General features: G+C 42.0%; 1 protein-coding gene across 8 annotated transcripts in view; it reads right to left on the bottom strand.

The window, feature by feature from the left end:
* DOCK9 (dedicator of cytokinesis 9) overlaps positions 1-24,394 on the bottom strand; it is a 271,504-nt gene that overhangs the window by 186,492 nt on the left and 60,618 nt on the right. For 2 of the 8 annotated variants that reach the window (XM_090023029.1, XM_090023083.1), the window contains exon 1: positions 7,378-7,632. The exons of the other annotated variants lie outside the window; for them this stretch is intronic. In XM_090023029.1, coding sequence (XP_089879155.1) covers positions 7,378-7,491 — 114 coding nt within the window. In that variant the 5' untranslated portion in view covers positions 7,492-7,632. Of the gene's footprint in view, positions 1-7,377; positions 7,633-24,394 lie in introns of those variants that run through there. 8 annotated transcript variants of the gene reach the window in all.

Genomic DNA, 24,394 nt, shown 5'->3' with positions numbered 1-24,394 from the left:
CAAAAAAGTGCTGACCATATTACTACTATACAAATTTAAAGAGAGTCAACCACAGATACAATGAACAGAAAGTTGCATGCTCTCTCACAGCAATTTAATACCAGATGATGCTATTTTGTCCATTTTTTCTGGTTTAAACTGAAAACTAGAATCCCCTGGTTCTACTGTTTTACCAAGGGCCATCTACAATACAAAGCCTACATCAGCTATATCACTTCCCAAACAATATAAACTAAGAGGCGAGACAGGTAGTTATTTGTGTTAGTCTTGTGGGGCAGGATGGGAGGAAGTTGTTCTTTTCTTTCCCTGAATAATGGGAACTAAGGTGGCCCCTGTCCTATCTTTTGCCTAACAAAGTAAGATGACAAAAACACTTTATCAGTATGGCCTCCTCCACACTAGGGTTTTTTGTCAGACTAGTTAGGTCAGCTTAAGGGTGTGCTCTTACCTTTTCCCAAAGTATCTGTAGAATAATTCTGAAAAGTATAAGTAAACCTAGCCTCATGCAAACCAAAACTAAGTGAAGTAAAACTAAGTTTCCAAGCTCATCTTCACTTAACTCCAGTCTACATTACAAAGCAACATGTCCTTATCAAATTAAAAACAATTCCCCAAACTTTTTGATAAAACATCTTCACTCGCATTAGGTTTTCTGGATATGAATACATTTCTGCTTCTGTTATGGGTTGACTTCTTCCCTTTAGGTACAGAAGTCATCACATTAAAATGAACAATACTACATCCTACCAAATTGAATTTCCTTGTCAACCTAGGCAGAAGGCACGGCAGGGTGGCACACTGGAGACTAAGTAGTTTACAGAGACATAAGTTTTCATAGGCAATAGTCTACTTTGTCAAATCCAGATATTTAGTGCTACTAGCATCTAAAACAATGATAAAGTTTCCATGATTTTTATCATACCCATGTTCTATAGCCCTAAAAATAAAAGATACTGCATAGCCTGTTAATTTTTAGTGCCGACAAGGACAGTGCCCATGCTCTAACACAGATGCAGGCAACCCCTGGCACAGGTGCCAGAGCATGGCACACAAAGGCATTTTGCTTGGCATGTGTTCCTTGGGGCAGACAGCAGGGAAGGGGCTAGGGCTGTGTTACCAGGGCAAGGATCAGGCCCTTCACAGCTCCCCTGACATCTGCCCCTGGTGTGCCAACATCTTACAAATAAAGGTGATTTTGGCACTCTGCCCAAAAAACATTACCAACCCCTGCTTTAACATGTCAAACCTGAAGTCACCATAGTAAAATATTCCTTTTATTAACTTATCCACACCATTGCTACTTTTCTAAGAGGTCTTCTAGCTGGAAAAGTGAAAGATCTTATGACCCCATGAGGAATTAAAAAAAAACAACCAAAAAAACACAAAACAAAAACTGACCACTGAAGTTCTGGCAATAATTATGGATACATTCTGGCCTGAAATCCTTAAAAACCTAAATAATCTTTGTTTTAAAAAAATGAAGTCAGAACAGGCAGTAAAGGAAAAGTATATTCTAATTTAAAATGTAACATTTTCTATTTCGGTTTTAACCCAAATTGCCCCCATTCTTTTTACTGGTTCTAAAAAGCTCTCCCACTTACTAACCAATATTCCTTCAAAGGAGTGCAGTACATTCACAGGTTATCACAATTTATCTAAATAGCACTACCTGCTGTTATTACTTCTCATATCCTGTCAACATGCTGAAATCCAAGTCTAAAAATGGGCACACACTATTGTTCGATCTGTAGACTTAGTAAGGTTCTCATCGGCACATTGTTTTTCCATGCATGGGAAAGCCAGGAAGTGTTATACAGTCTAAAATTCTTCTCCACATTCACACCTGGTGTTTGCATCATTAGTATCGTTACAGTTTAACTACAGTCCTAATGACCCCTGCTTGGAAGTGGCTAAATGTGCTCCACGTGGTCTAATCAAGCGCTGTACCTGCAGGGAGATGTTCAGCAGGTTTGATATTCATCTGAACTCCCTTCTTGATCATTTCTATTCACAATTGCCTCATTTTTTATCTGTGTGGCCACCAGCATGGCTGCATTGTAAAGAGGAAACTTTTCCATGTTTTTAGTCTACTGGAAGTTGCAAAGTGGCCATATAGCACAGGGGCAGGCAATTACTTCAGGTGGAGGGCCGCTTAACAAGGTTTAGTGAGCTTTGGGGGCCACATGGGTAGCCCCACCCCTTGACAGTTGCTCTTCCCCCTGGTCACCATCTTGGGACCGGAAGCGTGTCCCCCCTTTCCCGCCCTCCCCAACCTTTGCCACCAGAAGTCCCTCCCCATCCCTCCGAAAATACTCTTTTTGGGAGGGGGGTTGCCATCTTAGAGTCAGGAAAAAAAAACAAATCATACACTAGAAGTCAAACACCTACTGTAACATATTTTAATTTAATTACAAAAAATATTTTTGTCATTTGTGTTTGCATACTGTATGTAGAGGTGACTGCATAATAACTCAAAATAAATTCTTAGTCTTCTATTGTGTGTGTATATATGTGTGTGCGCGTGCACACACATGCACTAGGTTGTAAGGTTGTGGGTGTGGGGGAGGCATAGAGTATGTTAAGGGTGCGTATATGTGAAGGGTTGTAGGGGAAGGTTGTGGATGTGGGGCATTTGTGGGGGGTGTTGGAGGGTGGGGGGTGTGAGGACCCCCTCACACTCATGGTGCAGCAGCAGCGGCAGCAGGTGAGGACACTCGGGGAGCTCATGCCCAGCAGCACACTGCTCTGGCCAGCACTGCACATTGCGATGAGTACAGCCCAGCTGGGGCATCTCTATCACTGGCACTCCCTGCCACACATGCACAGTACCCACACTTTTGTGCTACTGGAGGAAAGCCTTCACAACTCCCTGCCATGCAGGTCCAGGACTCCGCAAGGAAGCACAGGCCGGGGCTCCCTTCCACTTCCACCAGAGTCCTGGGACTTGGACAGCAGAGAAGGTAGCCGGCTCCATCATGGGGAGCTTCCCTCCAGTGGTGCATGAGTATGGGGGCTGCACGTGCGCAGTGGGGATCAACAACAATAGAGGCAGCCTAGTTGGGCTGCACTCACCATGATGTGCAGTGCTGGCCAGAACTGCACACCACCAGGCACCAGCACATGTGCTTGGCACAACCACCCTGAGGGCCATGGTAGATGGGGGGGTGGGGGGGCCCACACCCCTCATCCTCCCCCTCACACCCACACTTGGCCCACCTGAGCTCCAAGCTGCCACCAACCCTAGCACCACACTCCATGCTCCTGCCCAGCTGGAGCTCCCACTCCCACTCCCCACCGCTTCCCTACCTGCTGCCCAGAGTGAGCAGGACACTGGGGTAACAGAGGAGGTCCCCTGCAGGCTGCATACTGGCTTGGCCAGGCCCTTCTGCCCATGAGGGTGGGAGCAAGGCGCAATAGGGTATGTTTGGGGGGAGGGGGTGTATACATGGGTGCCTTGCTCCCAACTCTTGTGGCTGGAAGCGCTGGTCAGGGGACAATTGGTCAGCGGGTGCTGTGGGCCAGATGAAAGTGCCTAGCAGGCCGGATCTAGCCTGTGGACTGTATTTTGTCCACGCCTAATATAATGGATGTCTCTTCTCTTCAACCTGCTGAGTGCATTTTATTTTGCTTGCTATTGCTCTCCTGCTGTCTGGTGTGAAGACCATACCCTCCTCTCCTTCCAAAACATTTACTGGGTACATTTGGAAAGGATAGCAATACCGGACAATAGGTTGCTAGGGAGATGTGAAAAATTCTATACCAAAAAAGAACTGAGGCCTAGATGAGAATTATCGTAGGATAAGGATACCTTGGGATTCAAATAAGAATTGCAGAATCCCAGAAATACTATCTGATGTATTGGGACAAGGGCTGGCAAACCCAGCACACATCAGAGTATGGCACATGCAAAGGCATTTTGCTTGGCATGTGCACCTCAGGGCAGACAGTGGGAAAGGGGCCAACAGTGGGTGCACGCTTGCTTTAGGGCAGATGACAGGGGAGCCATGAGTGGCCTGATCCTTATTGTGGCAGCTCAGCCCGGGCCCCTTCCCTGCTGTCTGCCCTGATGGGCTCATGTACCTACTGCCAGCAACAAACCAGGCCAGGGCTCCACAGACATCCGTGTAGTGGCTTGCAGCCTCCTGGCCACCTGCCATAACTGGCCCAGGCTCTGGGTAGGTCCCTACCACTCACCACAGAGCCCGGGCTGCTCTCAGTTAACTAACCTGTTTCAGTACCCCACAAGGAATTCCTAAACTTTAAAACCAAGTCCTTGCAAACTGTACACTGGAATGAACCATAAGCCATCATGGATCAGAGAAGGCCATACATAAATGTGCCTTGAAAACACTTCATACAGGAAGCAACCCATTCTATCCTAACTATATTTTCTAACTGCTGCTCTTGAATTGCATTTCTAAATAAATCACTGTACAAAGTGAAACATGCAGATTAAGGGAGGCATGAATAACTGTAAAAAAATAGGCCTCTGAGACAAGAGGTTGCAACACTTTAGTCCATGCCTAAAACTCCACATTTCTGACTCCTATCCCAACCTAAGCCTCAAGACAATTCAGTAAAAGCTGTAGTCTGGTAATCTGAGAAACAAGAAGTGAGCCAGTATAGTTTCTGCCATTTCTTCTGGTTGTTTCCACAAAGTAGCACAGAGGTCAGTAATGTACAGCCTGTGGGCCACATTTGGCCCATGGAGCTACTAGGTCTGCAGAACTCTGCCTGTGCCCACACCTTTGCCTGCGTTGCAGTCAGGTAGCTTCCAGTTGTGCCTATGATGCTGCCACTTCTCACCCTTCCAGCTCCAGTATAATGCAGGCCAGATGGCTTCAACAGTGTACCCAGCAGAGCAGGGTTTTCCTTGTTCTCATGCTGGGGCCAGGAAGCTGCTCCTGTGCTGCCTCCACTTCTCCCAGCTGTCCTTTCCTCAGCTGTGACACAGGCATAGACTCCAAGTGGTGGGGAGATTTGTTGGGACCAGGTATTTACAAAACTGTATCCGCAATATTATTGCTTCACCCTGCTCTCCTTTCCACCCTCTCTACCCCCACAGCAGAAGCACAGCTTCCAGGCAGCAGGCAGCTGAACTGGGGCACTGCAGCATTTAGCTGTGCTCACATTGCAGGAAGTTGCAGCATCATGGTTGCCTGGACCCAGTGAAGGCAGAGGGGAAGCCCCTGCCACTGACACACTGCCGAAGCCCCCTAGTCTACACTGGACCAGAACTGGGTTGTTCTGGCCTGTGGGCTGTTAACTGCTGGCCCCTGAGGTAGCATGATCTTAGTCTTATTTGAGCAGATGAATAGCAATCTTTCCATGATCCTACTACTAATTCCAGAAAAAACATAGTTAAAGTGATCCACTGCCATTTCAGAGTCTATTATCCCAGACAGGGCCCAGTGTAATCACCTTACTATTTTTGCTAACAAATTAAATATGCTTTGAACAAGAGGCAGCAAAAACAGTGCAGCCCCCCCAAAAGAGGCCTTGGGATAGGTAAGCACATATCTCTAGATGTGTTCTGAAAAGTGTCCTACATAGGGGCTGCAGCATTTATAAATACAAAATTATCTGTACTCTGGAACAGCATAAATCAACCAAATCTAGCATAAATATCTTTACAGCAGCAAACATTAAATTATGGGCAGCAGCATTATACAAGAGGTTAAAACAGAAATAGGCAACTGAAATTACAAGAGGATCACTTTTGTTAGTGCATATACATTTAAATGTGAGTAGGTTCTAATGTCAAATGTAATGTTTATCAAGAATTTTGATTTCTAAAATGTCTTTTTCATTTATGTCTATCCCCTACAATATATATACTCAATTAGCATCATATATGGTGTGGGATATATTGAAACATGCAGGGCTCATGTATCCCATGCATGTTAGGACACAGAAATAGTATTCTGAAAATTAAAAGAATGCTTAAATTATATGGACAAATTAGTATCCTGTTCCACTATGTTTCTAGTAAGTATGTACATGTTAGACCAACTTCAGCATTTTTAAACATCTGCAACACTACACACCTTCTCATAATATTCACGGGGGGACAAAAACTTATTCCAAATAAAGTTAAGCACTTCAAACAGAACAAAACACACAAAAAGCAAAACCTAAAACAAAGATTAGCTCACATTTCTCAAACAAATATCCACACAAAAAATCAGAATACACCTGTATTAAGGGGAGGTTTAATTAATGGCTTCTTTGAATAAAGAATGAAATTAAGTGTCAGAAGAGTTTCTATTATCAGATTTCCTTTTTAGCACACACTTTCTTTAGGTAATAGAATGCATTTTGTAACTACATAAAAATAAACAAATCACTAACCACCAAGACCATTTTCTAATAGAGGCAAAAGTGTTTCATTTGCATGTCAAAATAAATGTGATTTAAGTCTTCAGCAGCGCTGAGTACCTAAAGCTTCCACATATTTCAATGGGAGCTACAGTTCCTAAGCAACAAAATGAAAATAATAAAGCATTAAAACAAACAAACAAACAAACCAACCAACCCACCCTTTCCCAACTACACAGTCAAAAATAATAATAGCTTGGTCAAAATTTTCAGTGCCTCATTTGCAAAAATGGAACACCTTACAGACATGATTAAATAGAGTACTTGCTTCCAATTATCAAGCATAAGTATACACTTACTGACTTGCCAGGGAATTAAGGAGAGGCTCTGAAAAAGTTAATTGTTTTAGCTGCACTGTGTTGGAGGATTTCTTGGAGCCTGCATACAAAAATACTATGCGCTCTTACTGTACAATAAACATTCCAGCAGAAGCATACAGCCCACTCAGCAACAGAGAACACACTCTTCTCAAATTCCTCCCTCAGAGAGCACACATTTCACTTCACAATTCAACAATTATAAAGATAAAAATATTGTAGCCTTCAATTAAGCATACCTGAATAGGCTACACTAATCTCAGGAATATTAAATAAATTATGAAGTCTGTAGTATATGTCCTTAAAATATTAACAATTTAGGAAATCTCTAAGCAAAAGCAATATCTCTTGAAAAAATAAAATGTAATGTCCTGCTTGTATTAAAGAATGTAGATAACCTCAATTTAAAGATTTGTACAACCACCTTAAGATACATTAAGCTAAAATAAACAGATGTTTAGCAGTAAACAGTATGAAATAAGAGCCTGAAATATATTTTGTAATCCTCAAGTAAAACCTCACTGAAACCAAACTACACACCAAAAGCAAATACATATTGGTAGAAAAGGATCAAGAACAGCCTGAATAAAAAGTCTGACTAATTAACAAAAAAAAAATCAAGACACTTCCTAAAAAGTGTAAGAAAATTAGACAGAAAGATTTAATTTACACAAATTCTTACCAGCACTTCCACAGGACTGTCCACTTCTACTTCACACTGAGCTGCATCCCTATATTGTTGCGGAGAGGCTATAACAAGCTCTTTTTTTATACTTCTGTTTGTTCTTGCCTGCATTGTTAGCCAGAAAACTGAAAAACCTGAGAAAACCTGTTCTTCTTGGGATCAAAGTAAACACCATGCCAGTGATCCAGAGAAAAGAGCCTTTTCTATGCAGAAGCTACGGAAAGTACAAACTAGTTCAACTTCCAAGCTGCAGTTTGCTGTCATGATGAGAATGCATGACAAAGGACAGCCTCTAAAGGGGGTAGTACTCCTCTAGAAAAATAGGTGGATCCCTTTTAATGCTACCAGAACAAAAACTAAAAATGGTGCAACAGAGAAATACATTACAATATTCCGGCAGTACACATATTATAAAAAAGGTATTTTAGAGTAAGAGTTAAATTTGTTCTACATTAAATATTAACTTGCTTATTACAGTTTGGAACTCCACAGCAGAACAAGATTCCAAGTGTTCTTCTTTCCAAATGAATACCATACTATCCACTTTGAGATTCCCACTAATGCTCAACAGCTAATAGAGTACCTTCTCGAGTCAGTGCCATGACAGTAAGGGTACTTCTCTGTTACACTGTCCATGCTTTTTTTCATTTCAGCATTTCTAAAAACTAAATAAAAGAATGCTTTCTCACTTTCATACATTCTTCTCCTTAAAAAAAAATCTCTCAAATACTGCATTTACTCGATTCTAAGTTGAGGTTTGTTTCTCTCATTTAACATGAGGGAAAATGTCCTTAATCTTGGAATCAAGTGTGAGACACAAGAGGGGCAGGCAGCTGCTGCAGAGCCAGAGCTGCCTACACCCCCCCAACTCCCCCTCCGATGTCTCTGCATCCCTTGCCTCTCACCTCCACAGCCTCGGAACCCTGTACCCCCTGGTCCAGAAACCTCAGTTTGCTTTTTTTTTGAGCTCACTTAGAAAACTATATCCAAGAACTAAGTGAAATAATACATATAATGGAAAAAGCAACCACTCAAAAGTTAGGAAACGAAACCTTAGTATTAAACATTTATTTTTGGATACCTAAGGCGACAATGCAGTTACATAATCGCATACTATTTAGACATAATTATATAGCTATTATAAGGCACATCATATTTACTCCAATCTAAGACTAAAGGATTTTCCCCATTCAACAAGGAGGAGAGAAGCCCCTCCTCATCTTGCATTTTGGGGCTGGAGCCATAGCCACAGCCACTGTGTGTCCCCCTGCCACCTCTGGCCCCCAACCCCACCTGCTTCCCTGCAGCCTCTGTCTACCCTCCACATCCTTGGCTTTTCCATCTGCCTTTTTCACTGCCTCTCTCTCTCATCTCCCCACATCCCACACCCATTGCCCCCTTACCTCTCCCCCTAGCCCACCCCTGCCACCGGGGTGGATTTGACTGACATGAAATCTATTTAAATCACTGGTCAGGATGCCTTGATTTAATCATTTTTTTCCTACAGAAAGTGCATTCTTGTTGTAACTTTATTTAACTTCTTCACACTTTTTACTTTTAGACAGAGGTAAGGGCTTGACTCTACACAGAAGGTTGTAGAGAGACAAGAGGGCTGATGGGTAGGTATTCAGGTCTTTTATCTCTCATCTCCATATACTGCTGTTAACAAGGATGTTATCTCTGGAGACACCAATCCCCAGTTTGAGAGCTGAAATTGAGCATCACAGAGATGCTTAATGTGATCTTCTAGACTGAGCACCATGTTCTGCTGGGCAGAGTTAATCTTTACTAATGTACAGAGGAGCCTCTGAGAACCCCATAAGATTGGGCCCTTAATATAGTCTATGGTAGGTTGTGACCTATTTATAAAACTTTTTAGAAAAGTTTACATGAATATATCGAATATATCAAATAATATATAATTAGAAGTTATCATTCCATGATGATGTCTTTGAGCTTTAATGCATCTTAAATTAAAACTATCTTTATTTAAGTTTTATTTTTTTAAAAGTCTTTTAAAGAAAAAAATATAAAAATACAAATAAATAAAAATCTGATTTTTTATTACTATTTTTAAATCGTTATCCACCCTGCCTGCCACTTTCCCTTTGCTCCATCTCCTGCAGACTCCAGTCCCACTCCAGCCCAGGCCACAGAGTATTTGTTTGCTCCAGCCCTCAGTACTACAAGGCTAAGCTGGGGCCAGAGCAAGCACATGATTTGGGTCCCAGGTTGGAGTGGGGTCAGGCCTTGCCAGGACAAAGATAAGCAGCCAAGAGAGGGTGAGAGGAGACAGAGAGAAGGAGAATCTGATGCGGCAGGGGGTAGGCACAGAGGTGGGGGGGCCATGAACAAGTGGCAGAAGGCAAGGTATACAGTGTTTTATACCTTTTGCCTGCCCTGCAGTTTAAGATAACCCTCCAATAATTAGATCTGAAAACTAACAAAATGTAGACATTTTCCACTTACAGAATCTAATTATTAGAGAATCACTCTAAATTCTGGTAAATACAATATTTTACTAATTCATTAGACATATGAGTCCTTTTTTTGGGAAAAGGAACATAAGGCAGCTTACAAAAAAGACAAAATAATTTATAAAAACAGATACAATATTAAATAAGATATACAAATACTCCCCAACAACATGGCAACTTAAGGTTGCTTGCTAAATACCTGCCTAAATAAGGTGGTGTTGCAATGCTTCAGGAAGATGTCCAGGCTCATCTAATTACTAATTAGAAACTACTAATTTCAAGGTTGCCCATACAACCTTACTCTGGTATTCTCTAACTTCAGAGAGCTTGGTCTTGCAACCTTAATACTAATTTTTATGTAATCATATGTAGATTGAATTACAATAAAAGCTGCATATATGTTTAACTTCACCCAGCCTTTACTTTTGTATTCTAATTCAGATAGTTGATATTGTAGCAACAGCCCTTGATACAGGTCTGCCCTGCCAGGCAGCAGGTAAATAAGGGGTTATAGATTCTTACCAAGATCATATTGGTGCAATTTTTTAACATGATACAAGGCAACTTTGCGACCATACATTGTGTTATTTTTGCAAGGTATGATTCATCCCTTACTACTTTACCATTGAAAGACAAGATTCCCCCACACCACCCATCAGCATGTGGGGGGAAGCCCCTCATCTTAAGTTTGCATACAAGAATACTGCACTATATACATTGCCTATCTTTAAACAACTGGTACTCAGTAATGGAAACCAACTATAAAGTTGATAAAATGCAGCCAACACTGAGCATGACTATAAAACATATGACCCACATTGGGCAAACACGCTGATGGGAACCTACAATTTTTTATTTTTTTTTTATTTTGGGGGGGGGAGGGTTTAATTTTGTGTCTCAGGCCAAATCGGTTCTAAATCCTATCAACTGAACAAACAAAACCTCAATCGTTCAAGTCTATCTGGCACTATCACCAGCAAGTATCTTCCTTCCTAGATTCTTCAGCCTGCGGCTTCAGTTACTCCTAAATCTACAGCAGGCATCTGGAGATCTTGGATTTCAGATGCCCCCAAGTCTCACTTGCCCTTAAGCTCAAAGGAAGCTAGGGAGAAATTCCTCATCACCATAAAATAGGAGTGTAGCTGAGATCCTTCCACTGGAAGACTATAGTAGACTCTTGTACAGGGTTCTTCTATCCGCAGTTCATTGGACAGGTCTCCACCCTTTACTACACAATGCCATTCAAGGTGACCTTGGCCCTAGGAACAGACAACTGCAGCCCAGAATACTGATCATAGCCTTAAAAATGCTGAGAAGCGATAGGATAGCTATCTATCCACAACAATAGATTTTTTTTGCAATACACACATACACAACAAACCTACAAGCTTCAAACACAAAACAGTTACAGAATCATACAGCTGTTACAATACACATACCCATGCTCCCACATACCCATTACAAAAACTCACACCTGTGCTCCCTGCGCTGTTATAATTATGTTCAGTCTTTGCTCTTGTCTTTAGCGTCTATTCTCTATTACGTAGCCTTTATTCCATTTCTCCTGCACTGTCACCGTCATCTCCACAAAGACAGATTAGCACAGGCTATCTGAATAAAACATATAGTAGTACCCACAGACTAAAAGTCCCCCTCACCAATAACTCTTTTTCAAGGCATGGTGAGCCACTACACTGACTACATTTCAACTTCCTCTTCAGTCCCACAGCTGAGTTGGGCCCTTCTTTCCCGTTTCCAATTATCCCCATTTCTTCACCAGCCTTAAACGTCTGGCAAACATCGTCAAACAGGGCCCCAAACAGTTCACCAGAATCCCTTTTGCCCTTCTCTCAGCCTTTCACATATGATTAGTGTGGCCCACCCACCATGAGGTGAAACCAGACCAGGTTGCCCTGCACCTCATCTGCAGATAAATATTGGATCATCCCAGGACTCATGACAAAAATACCCAGTTCTAGTCATGAGCGAAGGGCTAATTAGCACATGGATCTTTTGGGGGTGGGGGAGGGTATGTGGAGTACACACACACATCCTGCACAGTGCTGAGCTGTTGGGTCACCAAAGCTTGAAATGCTGTTGACACTGTTGGGGCCCATAATGGTAAATCATGAGCCTTTTGGCTTTGGACTAGTAGCATACATATTCTGCACTCTATATAAGTAGGTGCTAAAGTTGTTTGTGGAGTACCTAAACTAAAGCTTGCAGCAGTTTCAGAAAAGGTAAAATGCACCAACGCTTGGTGAACTAAATCTATGAATACTATTAGCAAATTGCTACAGCTATGTTTATTTCCAGGTCAGTGTTTTCAAATTTGCCCCTCACTTCCATGTGCTTGGGGAGAACAGGGTCTGTCAGTAAAGAGGGGGAAAGGAGTCCCAGGAGAAAGTAGTTGGGGAGGAGGGAGAGCACAAACGGACTACCTGACCCCCACCCAGATTTATCTTCCCTGCTGTAGCAGTGAGAGGTTTACAAATGCGAGACAAAACTTCAATAATTAAATTCTATACCTGGAAAATTATATCAAATGTATACATTTTCTATACATAGAATCTAATTATTGGGGAGTTCATCTTATAAAACAGGATCATCTTACAAATCGAGTGAATAATGTAGTTTCATTTTGTTTTGATATTTTATGGCAATAGGTTTAACTTCTTAATGAAACTGAGTACAACAATTTCTTCAGACGAGTCTCTGATTGCTAATTTCCCATCCCTTTACTTTATCTCAGTCTATTACAGCTGCCTTTAAAAACTCTGGCTCTTTTATTAGGAGATATTAAAAATCTCTGTCAGCAAATTAAGTATACTGACTTGACTTAAACATACAGAGCAAAATCCCCTTCTTGAAAAAGTTGCTTCCTGACAAAAGAGGCAAATTTTTTAGTAAAAAGATAAATCTACAAATGCAATGTTCTAGGTATGTTCAAGTAAATTCTGGGCTTAGTACATAATTTTCAGAGCAATGATTCTCACATCTTTTAGGACTGAAGGCCCCTTATGAGACGTCAGGCATTCCTTAGAAAATGTCAGCTCTTAATTTCACTCAATTTTTGACTACAGAAAAACAACAGAACAATTCTTTTGGTGCAAAGAACTCAGAACAACTACAACGGGTCAGAAACTTTTTCACACTATGAATTACTATTTGTAAACACTGGGTTTATTGGTTTAGGCATTGGGAAACTGCTGTTGTTGAGATCTCCAAGGTAGGAAAGAAGCTAAAAGTGTGACAGGAGGTCAATGAAAATGTAAATAGGTGGAAGTTAGGAACATAATGGGTAGAGAAGGGATAGGGGGAAGGGGAAATAATGGGTGAAGGAATGCAAACAGTAAGCATGGGAGACTGCTGTAGTATTGATTTCTCCAAGGTAGAAAAAGGTCTTTGAAAAAGTAAATAGGTGGAAGTTAAGATGACAATGGGTAGAGGGGGGGACAGGAGGGGAGGAAGTGGGGAAAAATGTATACATGGTAAGTTCAGGCAGGTATTTGGTGAATCAGATGTTAAGCAGGTTGCAATGTGTCATATCCAATCCAATGTCTATATTAAGTCCATGATTTTTTGTATCCCATAGATTTAGGAAGTGAATTTTGCAGGCTCATCTACAAAAGGTGTTTTGTAAATTCCCTTTGAGGATTAGAACTAAGAGATCAGAGAGGGAGTAGCTGTCTTGTGAGAAGTGTGGCCCCACAGGTAATTGCATATATTTTTGTCTTTGATGGATTTTTAGTGTATATTCATTCTGGTACACAGTTGTTTGGTTTCTCCTACATATTTTCCATCAGGGCATTTGGTGCCCTCTGACTAGTTTGTAACTAGTAACATTAGGCCACTAGATCCCCTCTCAGCCTTCTCTTGTGGAAGTTGAACAGGTTCAGGTCCCGTATCCTGTCCTCATAGGGCCTGCCCTGCTGCTCCCTGATCATGCAAGTGGTCCTCCTTTGGACCCTGTTAATCTTGTCCGCATCCCTCTTGAACTGCGGCGCCCAGAACTGGATGCAGTACTCCAGCCGCGGCCTAACCAGTGCCGCATAGAGGGGGAGTATCACCTCCTTGGATCTCCTTGAGATGCATCTGTGGATGCATGACAAGGTGCAGCTGGCCTTCCTGACTGCATCTCTACACTGCCAGCCCACGTTCATCTTGGCATCAATGAAGACTCCAAGATCCTTTTCTGCCTCTGCACTGATGAGAAGGGAGTTCCCAAACCTATAGGTATGGTGCTGGTTCTTCCTCCCCAGGTGCAGCACCTGGCACTTGTCAATGTTGAATCCCATCCTATTCTCATCCGCCCACCCCTGTAACCTGTCTAGGTCCAATTGTAGCCTAGTCCTTCCTTCTAGCATTCCCACATCCCCCCACATCTTAGTGTCATCAGCAAATTTGAAGAGGGTGCTTTTTACCCCCTCGTCCAAGTCCCTGATGAAGATGTTGAACAGTGCAGGCCTGAGGACCGAGCACTGCCCACATCCCTCCAGGTCAAAAATGACCCATACACCACCACTCTCTGGTTGCGGCCCTCCAGGTAGTTGGTGACTCATTTGACTGTGCAGGTGTCGACACCACAGTCCCCCAGTTTTTTAATGAGAACGGGGTGAGAGACAGTGTCGAAGGCCTTCCGAAAGTCCAGAAAGACTATGTCCACTGCTATCCCTGCATCTAAGGATTTGGTGACCTGGTTGTAGAAGGCCACCAGGTTGGTCCGACAGGACCTGCCTCTAATGAACCCGTGTTGCCCTTAAGCAAAATCTACTCCTTTAAGAACTTGGACTTTGAAAAAAACAAGCGACCATGGGACAGCTAGGATTTATTATTGTAGAAAAACCCAAGAGACAAAAGGGAAATAATTCCCTAGGAAGAAAGAGAGGATCCACATATGTGGGTAAAGGAAACGAAAGACAAAAAAACCCAACAATTTCCAGTACTGAATTTTCCCACATTGAAAAACTGTTCTGACCATCCGTGACCCTGACACAATAGGAGGCAAAAACAATAGTCCAACTGGAAGTACAATTAGACTGGAAAGAGGAAGCAGTAGTCCCTGGATATGGCTGCAAGAAGGAAATGGAAATGGGACTTAAAATCAGGGCTGAACAGTCAGATAGGACTGGCCAGAAGCTATGACGGTTATCACGTGCTCATGAGCTACACAGTCCAAACTTTTCAATTGTAGGATATGATGTGGTGCAAGCTATAAAAAGGAGGGAGAGAAGGGAAGAGAGAAAAAAAATTAAGAATGAAATGTACCCTAAATACTCAACTTGGGACAGATAAAAGGGGTGGGAGCGGCAATCCCAATGTGAAATACAGAAATTGCCATATATACTCAAATCCAAGACAAGGTGCCCATCCATCCCCACCCCCCATCACTGGGGGAGGGGGAAGAGCCTAGTCTTAGATCTGAGTACTGGCCAGGGGCAGGCAGAGCTCAGCTCTGGCTATGGCCCCAGGTTCTGGGCCCAAGGCAGAGCTGAGTCACTGCCTGCCCCAGGCCAGAGTGCCTTGTGTGGTAGGGGAGGGGATGTGCAGCAAGGGAAGCATGGGGAGACTGCATGGTAGGGAGAGTGCATGGGAGAGACCACACAGCCTGCTCTACCCATCCACTTGCTCCACCCACCCTCCACTCCTGCTTGCCTTCAGCTCTAGCTCCAGCCTGGACAAGATCAGAGCTACCTTCGTTACTTCTCCCTGGCCAGGCCAGGGCTGGGGCCACCACCAATGCTGACTGCTCCTAAGCAAGAGATGCCGCCCAGAAGATAAGCAGCAGGAGAGGTCAAGCACAGTAGGGACAGGCATTAGGGGTACAGGCACAGGTGTAGAGGCAGGGACATACAGGGGGGACACGGAGTAAGGGTGCCCAAAAGGGCAAGGTTCTGGCCTCCATCAGCTGCTTACAAGCTTGTGAAGAATGCAATACATCTGCTCACTCAATTGAAATAGTGACTGTGCATACTCTTGTGTCCTATTCCTTGACTAGCTATGAAGCAACAGATTTTAAATAGCTCATATAGATTTTTAAAGCCTTTAATAGTACAGGCCAGGAGTCAGCAGGCTGGATCCAGGCTGTGGATTCTGAGAATTTAGCCTGTGGAGCCAAGCAGCGCGAGGGGAGGAGGAAGAGGAAGCGGGGGGCACATCTGGGCAGCAAGGAGAAGCAGCAGTGGTGGCAACAACAACCCAGGTCAAGAGCACTAACTTGCTGCAGACCCAAGCCAGGCTGATCTGGCCTGGTAGTCTAAAAGATTGGTTACCTCTGGCATAAGCAGTGGTTAAATTCAAAAGAGATCTTAAGAACTTTGCTCTTTAACTCGGGCAATTGCACTTTTATTATAGTGGCCCACTCAAATAGAGGAACTTCTCACCGACACAAAGCACAACCAATTTGTCGACAAGTGAAATGCTATTTGTATTGATAGGGCACTAAGCAAACCATATCTCATGAACATAAGACTTTTAACAATTTCTTCCCTTTCCCCCCCACGTAAAAATTCACCATATTTTAGTTCGTATTTATTATATAGAATTTTAAAAATTGTAACTTATAGTACTTATTTTATAATGCCCCAAGAGCCTGGCAGGAAAGGAAGAAAGAGAACTGGCTGGCTGAGCAGTCAGCACTGAATCTTTCCTATACTGCATACCTAAATAGCATTGATTTAATTAATGAATATATGAGAGAAAGGAAGTGACTCTTGCATTCTCCAGGTCTGCTTTAAATTTTCAGAAGTGGTAGTGTTAGGCTGATATTGTCGCTGTGAAGGTCCAAGAATTGTGCGAAAGGTAAGGGAGGGGGCATTGTTTTTACCTGATGATGAATGTCTGAAATTCAAAAACTTGTCTAACTCCATCTCAACTATGCAGTTGGTCAAATAAAAGATACCACCCTAAGAAATCCTTGCCCCTCACTTAATTTTCACGGGGGAAAAAGATCTGGAATCCTAACCATTTCCTATTAAGAACTGATAAAAATAAACCCAAAAGAATAAGCCAGAATTTCATTTTCAGTGACAATTAACATTGCCTCTCAAGGTTTTCAATGATCATCTAGCCTTGTCTTAATGACCCCCAAGTAGTCTCCTATTTTTTTCATGCTAAGAACAGAATGACTTCTCTTTTTTAAATCTGTATGAAACAGACCAAATGAATTTGTCCTTTAAGTTTATCCAAGACAATTTTGCAGGATAAAAGAGTTCTCACTTTGATCAACTATGCCTTTAAATGACTGGAAAATGATTCCAGACAGTTAAGTAACTCTATTTTCATTTCAATCATGAACTCCAAAAATATGTTACTGCTGGCATAACTGTTTAAAAAAAAAATTACGAGACACCTAAACAACCCAGAGATAGTAGAAGTATGATGCCACTTATATGTGCTGTTGGGAAAAGAGAAGGAAGTAGGCTTCCCATCAGAAGGTTGTTCCCTGAATCCTAATTTAAAGTTCCATTCCTGCAGCAGAATCTACCCATAGGAGATGGTCTCCTAAATTTGAAGTCTCCTTCCCCAATGCATTAAACTGCCTTTCTTCCTTCATATGGGCTGTTGCAGTCTTTGAGCTAGTTTTCCCACCTCATCTCAGCCTTTTTGATGCTGTGAGATTTAAAAAAAAAAACCCAAAACACTCTACTACTCTATTCTTTCTCCATCATTCTTTAATCTTACTTGAGAATGAACCCCAGTACCTACCACTACAGCTGCCTAAAGTAACAGGCATTTGCATTGTGTATAATCTCTTATACCCCATGACTGTATAAAGTTACACTGATTTCACATTTGGAAGACTATCTTTAAAACCATAAAAAGGCTGTGGTCTTTGTTTTTACAGGCATAAGCTTAAATCCTACAGGAACTGATGACTGACACCCTTCATCATGGTAGCACAGCTGGGGGTAGGGGTCATTGGGGTACCAGCCTTAAGTGACATCCTGACAAGGAGGGGGGAGGGGAAAGGGGGCACAAAGCTTCCCATACACCTAAACTTGTCAAACCAATATAGAACAGGTTACTATACTACTGCTCATTAATAATGCATTCAAGGGATAGATTTTTTTAAATTAAATATTGTAGGATCCAAAATGATTAAAAGAACACTTATGTTTTCTATATATGTTAAGAAATTTAACAAGACTCTCTTTCATAGTTAGTTTAATAACTATGATACACTTCCAGTAGTACAGCTTTTGAGATAATGGATTTATTTGCAGTTAAATGAAAGGTCATTTTATATAATTATATTAACGGTAGTTGGCAAAGTCCCTTTGAATTGTTTTTCTTCCTTTCAGGATAACATTTCAGTGGAGATCAACGGATGACATATTCCTTCCTATCTGTTATCTGAGATACAGTTCCTCAATTGCATATTCACCCATTTGTTAAATAAGAGACTGCCAAGAGGGAAAAAAAGTACTAGAACACATTTTCAAAAACCACACTTTTGTTGTATTTATTCACTAACCAACTTCCTTGGATGTTAGTCTAGAAAAGAAGTGAGGACTTCATGATCGTAAGTGACTCATTATAGAGACAGACCTATGTCCCAGAGATCCTTCTTTTGTGGTGTTTAATTTGTAATAGACAACTGAGTCAAGCTACATTTCTGCAATACTGGTCACGCCCTACAGAATGAAAAATTTTGGTCATCCCCAAGCTATCCTGATCCGGCTCTCAGGCTAGATTTGGTTCACAGAGCCATCATATCCAGCTTTCAGGGTTCCCCATGGGTTCAGAAATTTGGTGGCATTACAAACCCCATGGGGAGCCCCAGGGCCAGATCCAGAGCACAGAGATGCATCGTCTGGCCTAGGGGCCAAAACTTCAGTGAAGGTGGTGCAGTGTCTGCTGCGACTCCAAGAGCTGCAGCAATTAATGCCATCATTGACAAATTCCAGCCCCACAAGTCAGATAATGTGGCTCCATGCATTAGCTCTAGCTGTTCGCTAAAATTGGATAATTTAACTATGTTTATCCACAGCTTTCCTTTCTTAGAACAGTAGGGTCTATGGATCCTTTATTATGATTATTTAAGCTTCCTTTAACCATAGTGGTGAAACAAAGACCTTTTTAAGTCCGAGCAGCATCCTTACTAGTTACTAGCATTTCTGAAGTCTCCTTCAGTTAGGATAAGTTCCCCAGGCAGCATAATTTAGATTTACTTTACTTGATTACAGACAGTGTTAAATATACTTTGAGATGCACATTAAGTTCTACCTAATGACAACAGAAAAAAATCCTTTGATGTCAAATTTCCATTTCTATTCTGAATGATTTGTTTAATCTGCAATACAGGCTGTGGACTCTATACTTGAAGAGAGTAAGTTTACAGATAATCATAGACAACATTCTCCTATTTTTCATGCTAAGGTGTACACAACAGTTACAATGGGATTACCACTAGCAATGTGCCTCAAGTGTGGGAAGTATATGGACCAATAAAAATCTTTCCTTTTTGGAGTAAGGCCTGGAGAAAACCCTTACCAAAAATAAAGGAAATATCATTAATTAATTAAAGCCTGACTGCCACTGTGCAGAATTTGATCAAAAAATATTCCTTGATTTTACATGACTACTAAGGCAGTTATGAGCACTACAACTATGAAGAATTAACAACACGATACCAGGTCTAAAATGTATTTAAAATGTTGAACATCACTTCCTTAATATTCCTGAACATACTTCCTTAAAGCATGCTAAACACATGCCAACTACAGAGACTGACCTCTTTGCTTCAACTTTCCTATAAATCCAGAATAAGTCCCTTCTGTGGCCTATTTAAGGTTATTTAAAAAACTAGAAACCAGCTAGCAGAATTCTTTCTAAGGTCCAGAAAAAGTCAGCAAAAAGGCTACCTACACACAGCAATGGGGATTTGAACTGTTTTACTATAGCAGTTTTAACTAAGAAAAATAGTTAAGAAGTAAAAAAAAGCTGTGTTTAGTAAAGCCCCAAGAGCAGTCAGATAGCTAGCTGTTCTGCATTGGCATAGCAGTTTATCCAAATTTTGTACTGGAACTTCTGTAGACATATTACAAATCTGATGAATTCATATCACATCTGAATTCAAATTTCTGCAAATAAAGTCTATAGAATTGTGACACTATTGTTATTTAGACATGGTCTTATTTAAAAGAATTAAAAAAAAAAAATCAACTTCCTACACACCCCATCTGTGTTCTGTTCTACTCCAAGAAGAAAGTTGCTTCTATTCCATCTGGGTTGCTTGAAACTGTTTCCAAGTAATTATCTTGGGTTCTGGGAGAAAAAAAACGTTCTTCCTTCTTGTTTTCTGCTACTATATTACCTCATACATTTCCATAATGGGAGCCTCTGTAAAGAGGTGACATTAAAGTATGGACCTATTGTAAAAAAGTGAGCTTGTTTAAAAAAAAACCAAACAAACATACCCATGGCATTTTATATGTTTTACTGACCTGTTTATTACAGTTGTATAATTTACAAGTGAAACATTTTTTAAATAAGTGCTAGCCCTGAAAACTTCATGTAGTTTAATGTAAAAACTGGAGTTGTTTCTGGCTTATGGATAACAATAAAGAGATTCCATTTTTATGTTCTTTACTGTTATGATTACTGAAGAACCTGAATGGAGGTGACAAGGGGGTTCCAGCACACAGCTTTGAACTCACTGAGTTGGGGAAGCCCACCAGCTCCCTCTGACCTGGCATATGCAGAACCACATGCCAGGAGCCTGCCAGCATGCAGGGCTCCCAGGCACATGGCTATGCCTAGCTGAAGGCGCCAGTCAGGGGAGCCCCATGCAGAACTATACTGTGCACAGCATTTAGCTTCTGTGATCCCGGGCTCCACTTGCACCCAATCTCAAGCTCCACATATGCTTGTAAGTTGAAATAGCGTGACTGAAATCTGATACCTGATCCCCCCAAAATCATCCATCCAGCCTGCGGACCAGATCCAGCCAGCAGTAGACTCCGTTTCCCAGCAGCACTTGCCCACATGGCTGGGGCCGGTTTCCATGGAGACCCCAGAAGCAGCCACACTGTGATAGCATGGGGCCAGGGTTTTCATGGTGGGGGCACTGAAGGAGGACTGTGCTGCAGGTCTGTGCAGGGCAGGCAGAGGCCACTAATAGGGGGTTATGAGGAATTTTGTAATGGCTATAGCCCCCACAAGCTCTCCCCCTAGCACTGCCCCTGCTGGCAGGGTGCACAGGAGGGCGAGGTGCTGCTCTGGATCCAGGATGGGATCTTGTACCAGTGACACGCTGTCACTGCCACAGGATGAGAGAGCTTATAGAGTCCCCCACCTTTCTCCATTAATGCAGCTCAGTTTCTGGAGGATCAGGGGATTTTGCCGTGTTTTGAAGCAGATTGGTCACAATTAGAGATAAGCAACTAAGTGGGGTTTACTACTGCACCTGTTAATGGTATGGAGAGATCTCTTGTGCTTGACTAGTATGTCTGGTTCACAAGCTAAGGATCAACCCAATCACCAAGTTTGGCATCAGAAAGGAATTTTCCTAAAGGTCAGATTAGTAAGTACAGCGAATATGGGACATGGGTTACTTCCTAGGATCATCTGAGCATATTTCATCCTTTCTGCCACTGCTGGGACAATGCACTGGTGACACCTTTAGCTTTTCTGGTTTTCCTTCTGTGTCACATTGTACTTTATGAGGGCGTTGGTTTGACTAAAAACCCTAAGGATGTTAGAAAATGCTTTACTGTTTGTGGCATAGGGGAGTGGAAAGTTTTGTAGACCTCTTTTGGACTTAAAATCAATTGCAATGAGGTTGCCCGAATCGCAATAGCTGACCCAATATGTCCTTTCCAGTACTGTATGTTTATGATTAAAGCAAAAGAATTCCAGGATGGGAACAAGAACTGTTTGGCTTACACCTTCTTAAGCAGTTATGACAAACAAAATCCTGAACCTTCATACACAGTTCATAGAGTATCTCTATTTATCTAAAGCATATTAAATACCAGCCCCCCACATACCAGAGAGCACACCAACTGCAATGTTAATAAAAAAGGTACAGACTGTTTTTAAATTATGGTCATTACAGATTGTCTGAACTTTTGGACAATCGCCCAACTTTTTGTATAAACAAGCAACTGCACGGTCGGTCAGAATTTCCACTTGTTTAAAACATCAGCCACCAGGGATTAAAATCTGGACAATAGCAAAGTTTCTATGACAGAAGTCAACACAACTTTGAAAAAAAAAAAAAAGCCCCAACAGATTCTGAGGGTAAAAGACTCAATACATCTCAATGAACTTTACATAATTATTAGAGTTTTGAGCTTTTAACTACAAAAAAAGCCACAATACTCTATTTGCCAAAGAGTGAGAAGTTCTGTCAAGTCTAAATAAATTAAAACAGCACTGTCTACCCTCTAAGCCTCCAGGGATCACATGCCCTGGGGGCCACACCAGTTGGGCCACAGGCCACCAAGCTGCACAGATTCTGCCTCCCCTCCCCTTCCCCCCCTCCAGCATCATGAGCCCATGTGGACACCTCATTCCCCACTGCACTGCACAAGTGCAATTCCCTTCCCCACAGGCACTGAAATGAGCAGACATGCAAGCACAGTCTGACCCAGTATACCCTTTCCAGTACTATACGTTTATGCATACCCTGCTGCAACATGTGGGCACATAAGCAGATCCCACTCCCTGCAATGTACACCTTCACAGGCACCCCCCAATACCATTAGACCACATGGATGTTATTTATCCTCCCCCTCCACAGGCTGCCCCCATACTCATCCTCAGCTCCCTGTGCTGCTCACTGCACTGCCAACTCCTGAGGCAAAGGCAAGAGACTGCAGCTGGAGAAGACTGCAGCTGCAGTGGGAGAGCAGCACCTGGACAAGAGTCTGGGGGGACCCAACTTAAGCCCTTGTAGGTCGCATGTGGCTTATTACTTGGATAGCTTTGAATTAAGACATAATCAGTGACCATTTATAAAAGAGATCAGCATGGAGAGAGGAACAGCAGGGCTAGAAGGGGTCTGAAAATACTTAATCACAACTAACATTGAAAAAAGGCCCGAGTAGAACTAAAATTAAATGTCCAGATTCTGAATGATTAAGAGAAGTCAGACTAAAATTTCACCAGACAAGCCAATATCTGAAACAGAAGAAACCACACCTAAGTGGACCAATAGAGAGTTACAACGTTCTGTTAGTTCTTGCTACAGAAACTACTATATGGTTTAATTAATTGGCTTGGAGTCTGCAGTAGCAGGCCATATTTTGCCCACCCCTGCCTTAGAGCTTTAATTTGAAAAAGAGAAGAGCAAGAAATTCCATGAATTCACTAAGGATTTAGGCATTAGTTTTTTACCGGAAAGCACTCTGACACTAGAATATTGGGGATCCCCTAAAGAAGGATCCCATGTCTCTACTGACATCTGAGGTTTACAAAACTGCCATTCAGAATATTTACATACAACAGATCTGTTCCTTATGTGAATACTTCTAAACTACCAGGGCACTGAAGCTATTAGTAAGTTAACTTTTTTCAGTTTAGCAATAAGGATTTGGGGGGTTTTTTTGCTCAATTCTTTTAGCTCACGCTGAACTAAGTAGAACACATGGTTTAGGCCAGCATCTTCATTCAGTACAAAAATTTCCAGATCCCAATTGATTTACTTAGTCTGTTCTTTCTTCACATATGGAGTTAACCGTGATCTTACTTGAATGACTATTACACAATGTAGTTCTCCATGTGCCAAAAACTTAAGGGTCTTAAAAAAAGTGGTAACTTTGTTAGAAAAAAGGTATCACATCATTCAATGGAAACTTAGATGATAAAAACAGATTAATTCATTTCAACTGAAGATATATATATTATTGTCCTCAAAGTATCCAGGTTACATGCAACTTTGAAACTGAGTTTGGCCAATAGTTTTCAAAAAACGTATTTTACTACTGTGTTTACTTGCATACCACATATACCCTCCCTGCTCCAAAATAATCTGCCCTCCAAAATCAGGACACATCTCTTTTGAAGAAAAGATGAGTTTTTTTCCTTCACTAGAAGAGATGCAGGCACTGTGCTCTAACCACTGCCACTTATCTCTAGCCCAGCAAACAGAATGGATGGAGTCTGGTGTTATCCCCCACACAGCCATAGCTATTAGCTGAGCACTGTAGCTTGTGCCCGAAGGAGCAATTGAACTGGCTGAGGATGACTGAGCTCCTGCATGCAGTCTGTAGCACCTTGATGAGGCTTGTGTTGCAGAAACAACATTTTGCTATTTATGGGAACTTCTGCCAAGACTATGACCTCTTTAATGCTAATAGTTCTTGCTACTGACCTTTGCAAGGGTATGGGACCTAACCATGTTATTGTCTTGCCAGACACCAGGAAGTTCCTGCTGGCTTGCCCAAACTTTCCCCTTTGATGCTACGCTTCCTGGACATTATGTTACAAGGAAGATTTACTCCATGTCATACAGTCAGCTATGATTTCTTTTTTCTATATTCTGCCTACTGAAAAAGGTATGCATCTCATGGTGGCAAAGGGGAGAGAGT

Source organism: Crocodylus siamensis, chromosome 1 (assembly GCF_052110815.1).
Source record: "Crocodylus siamensis isolate JL-2025a chromosome 1, ASM5211081v1, whole genome shotgun sequence".
NCBI classification, from domain to species: Eukaryota; Metazoa; Chordata; order Crocodylia; family Crocodylidae; genus Crocodylus; species Crocodylus siamensis.
The sequence above is the reverse complement of the archived record's forward strand: the minus strand, read 5'-3'. Positions and strand labels throughout refer to the sequence as shown.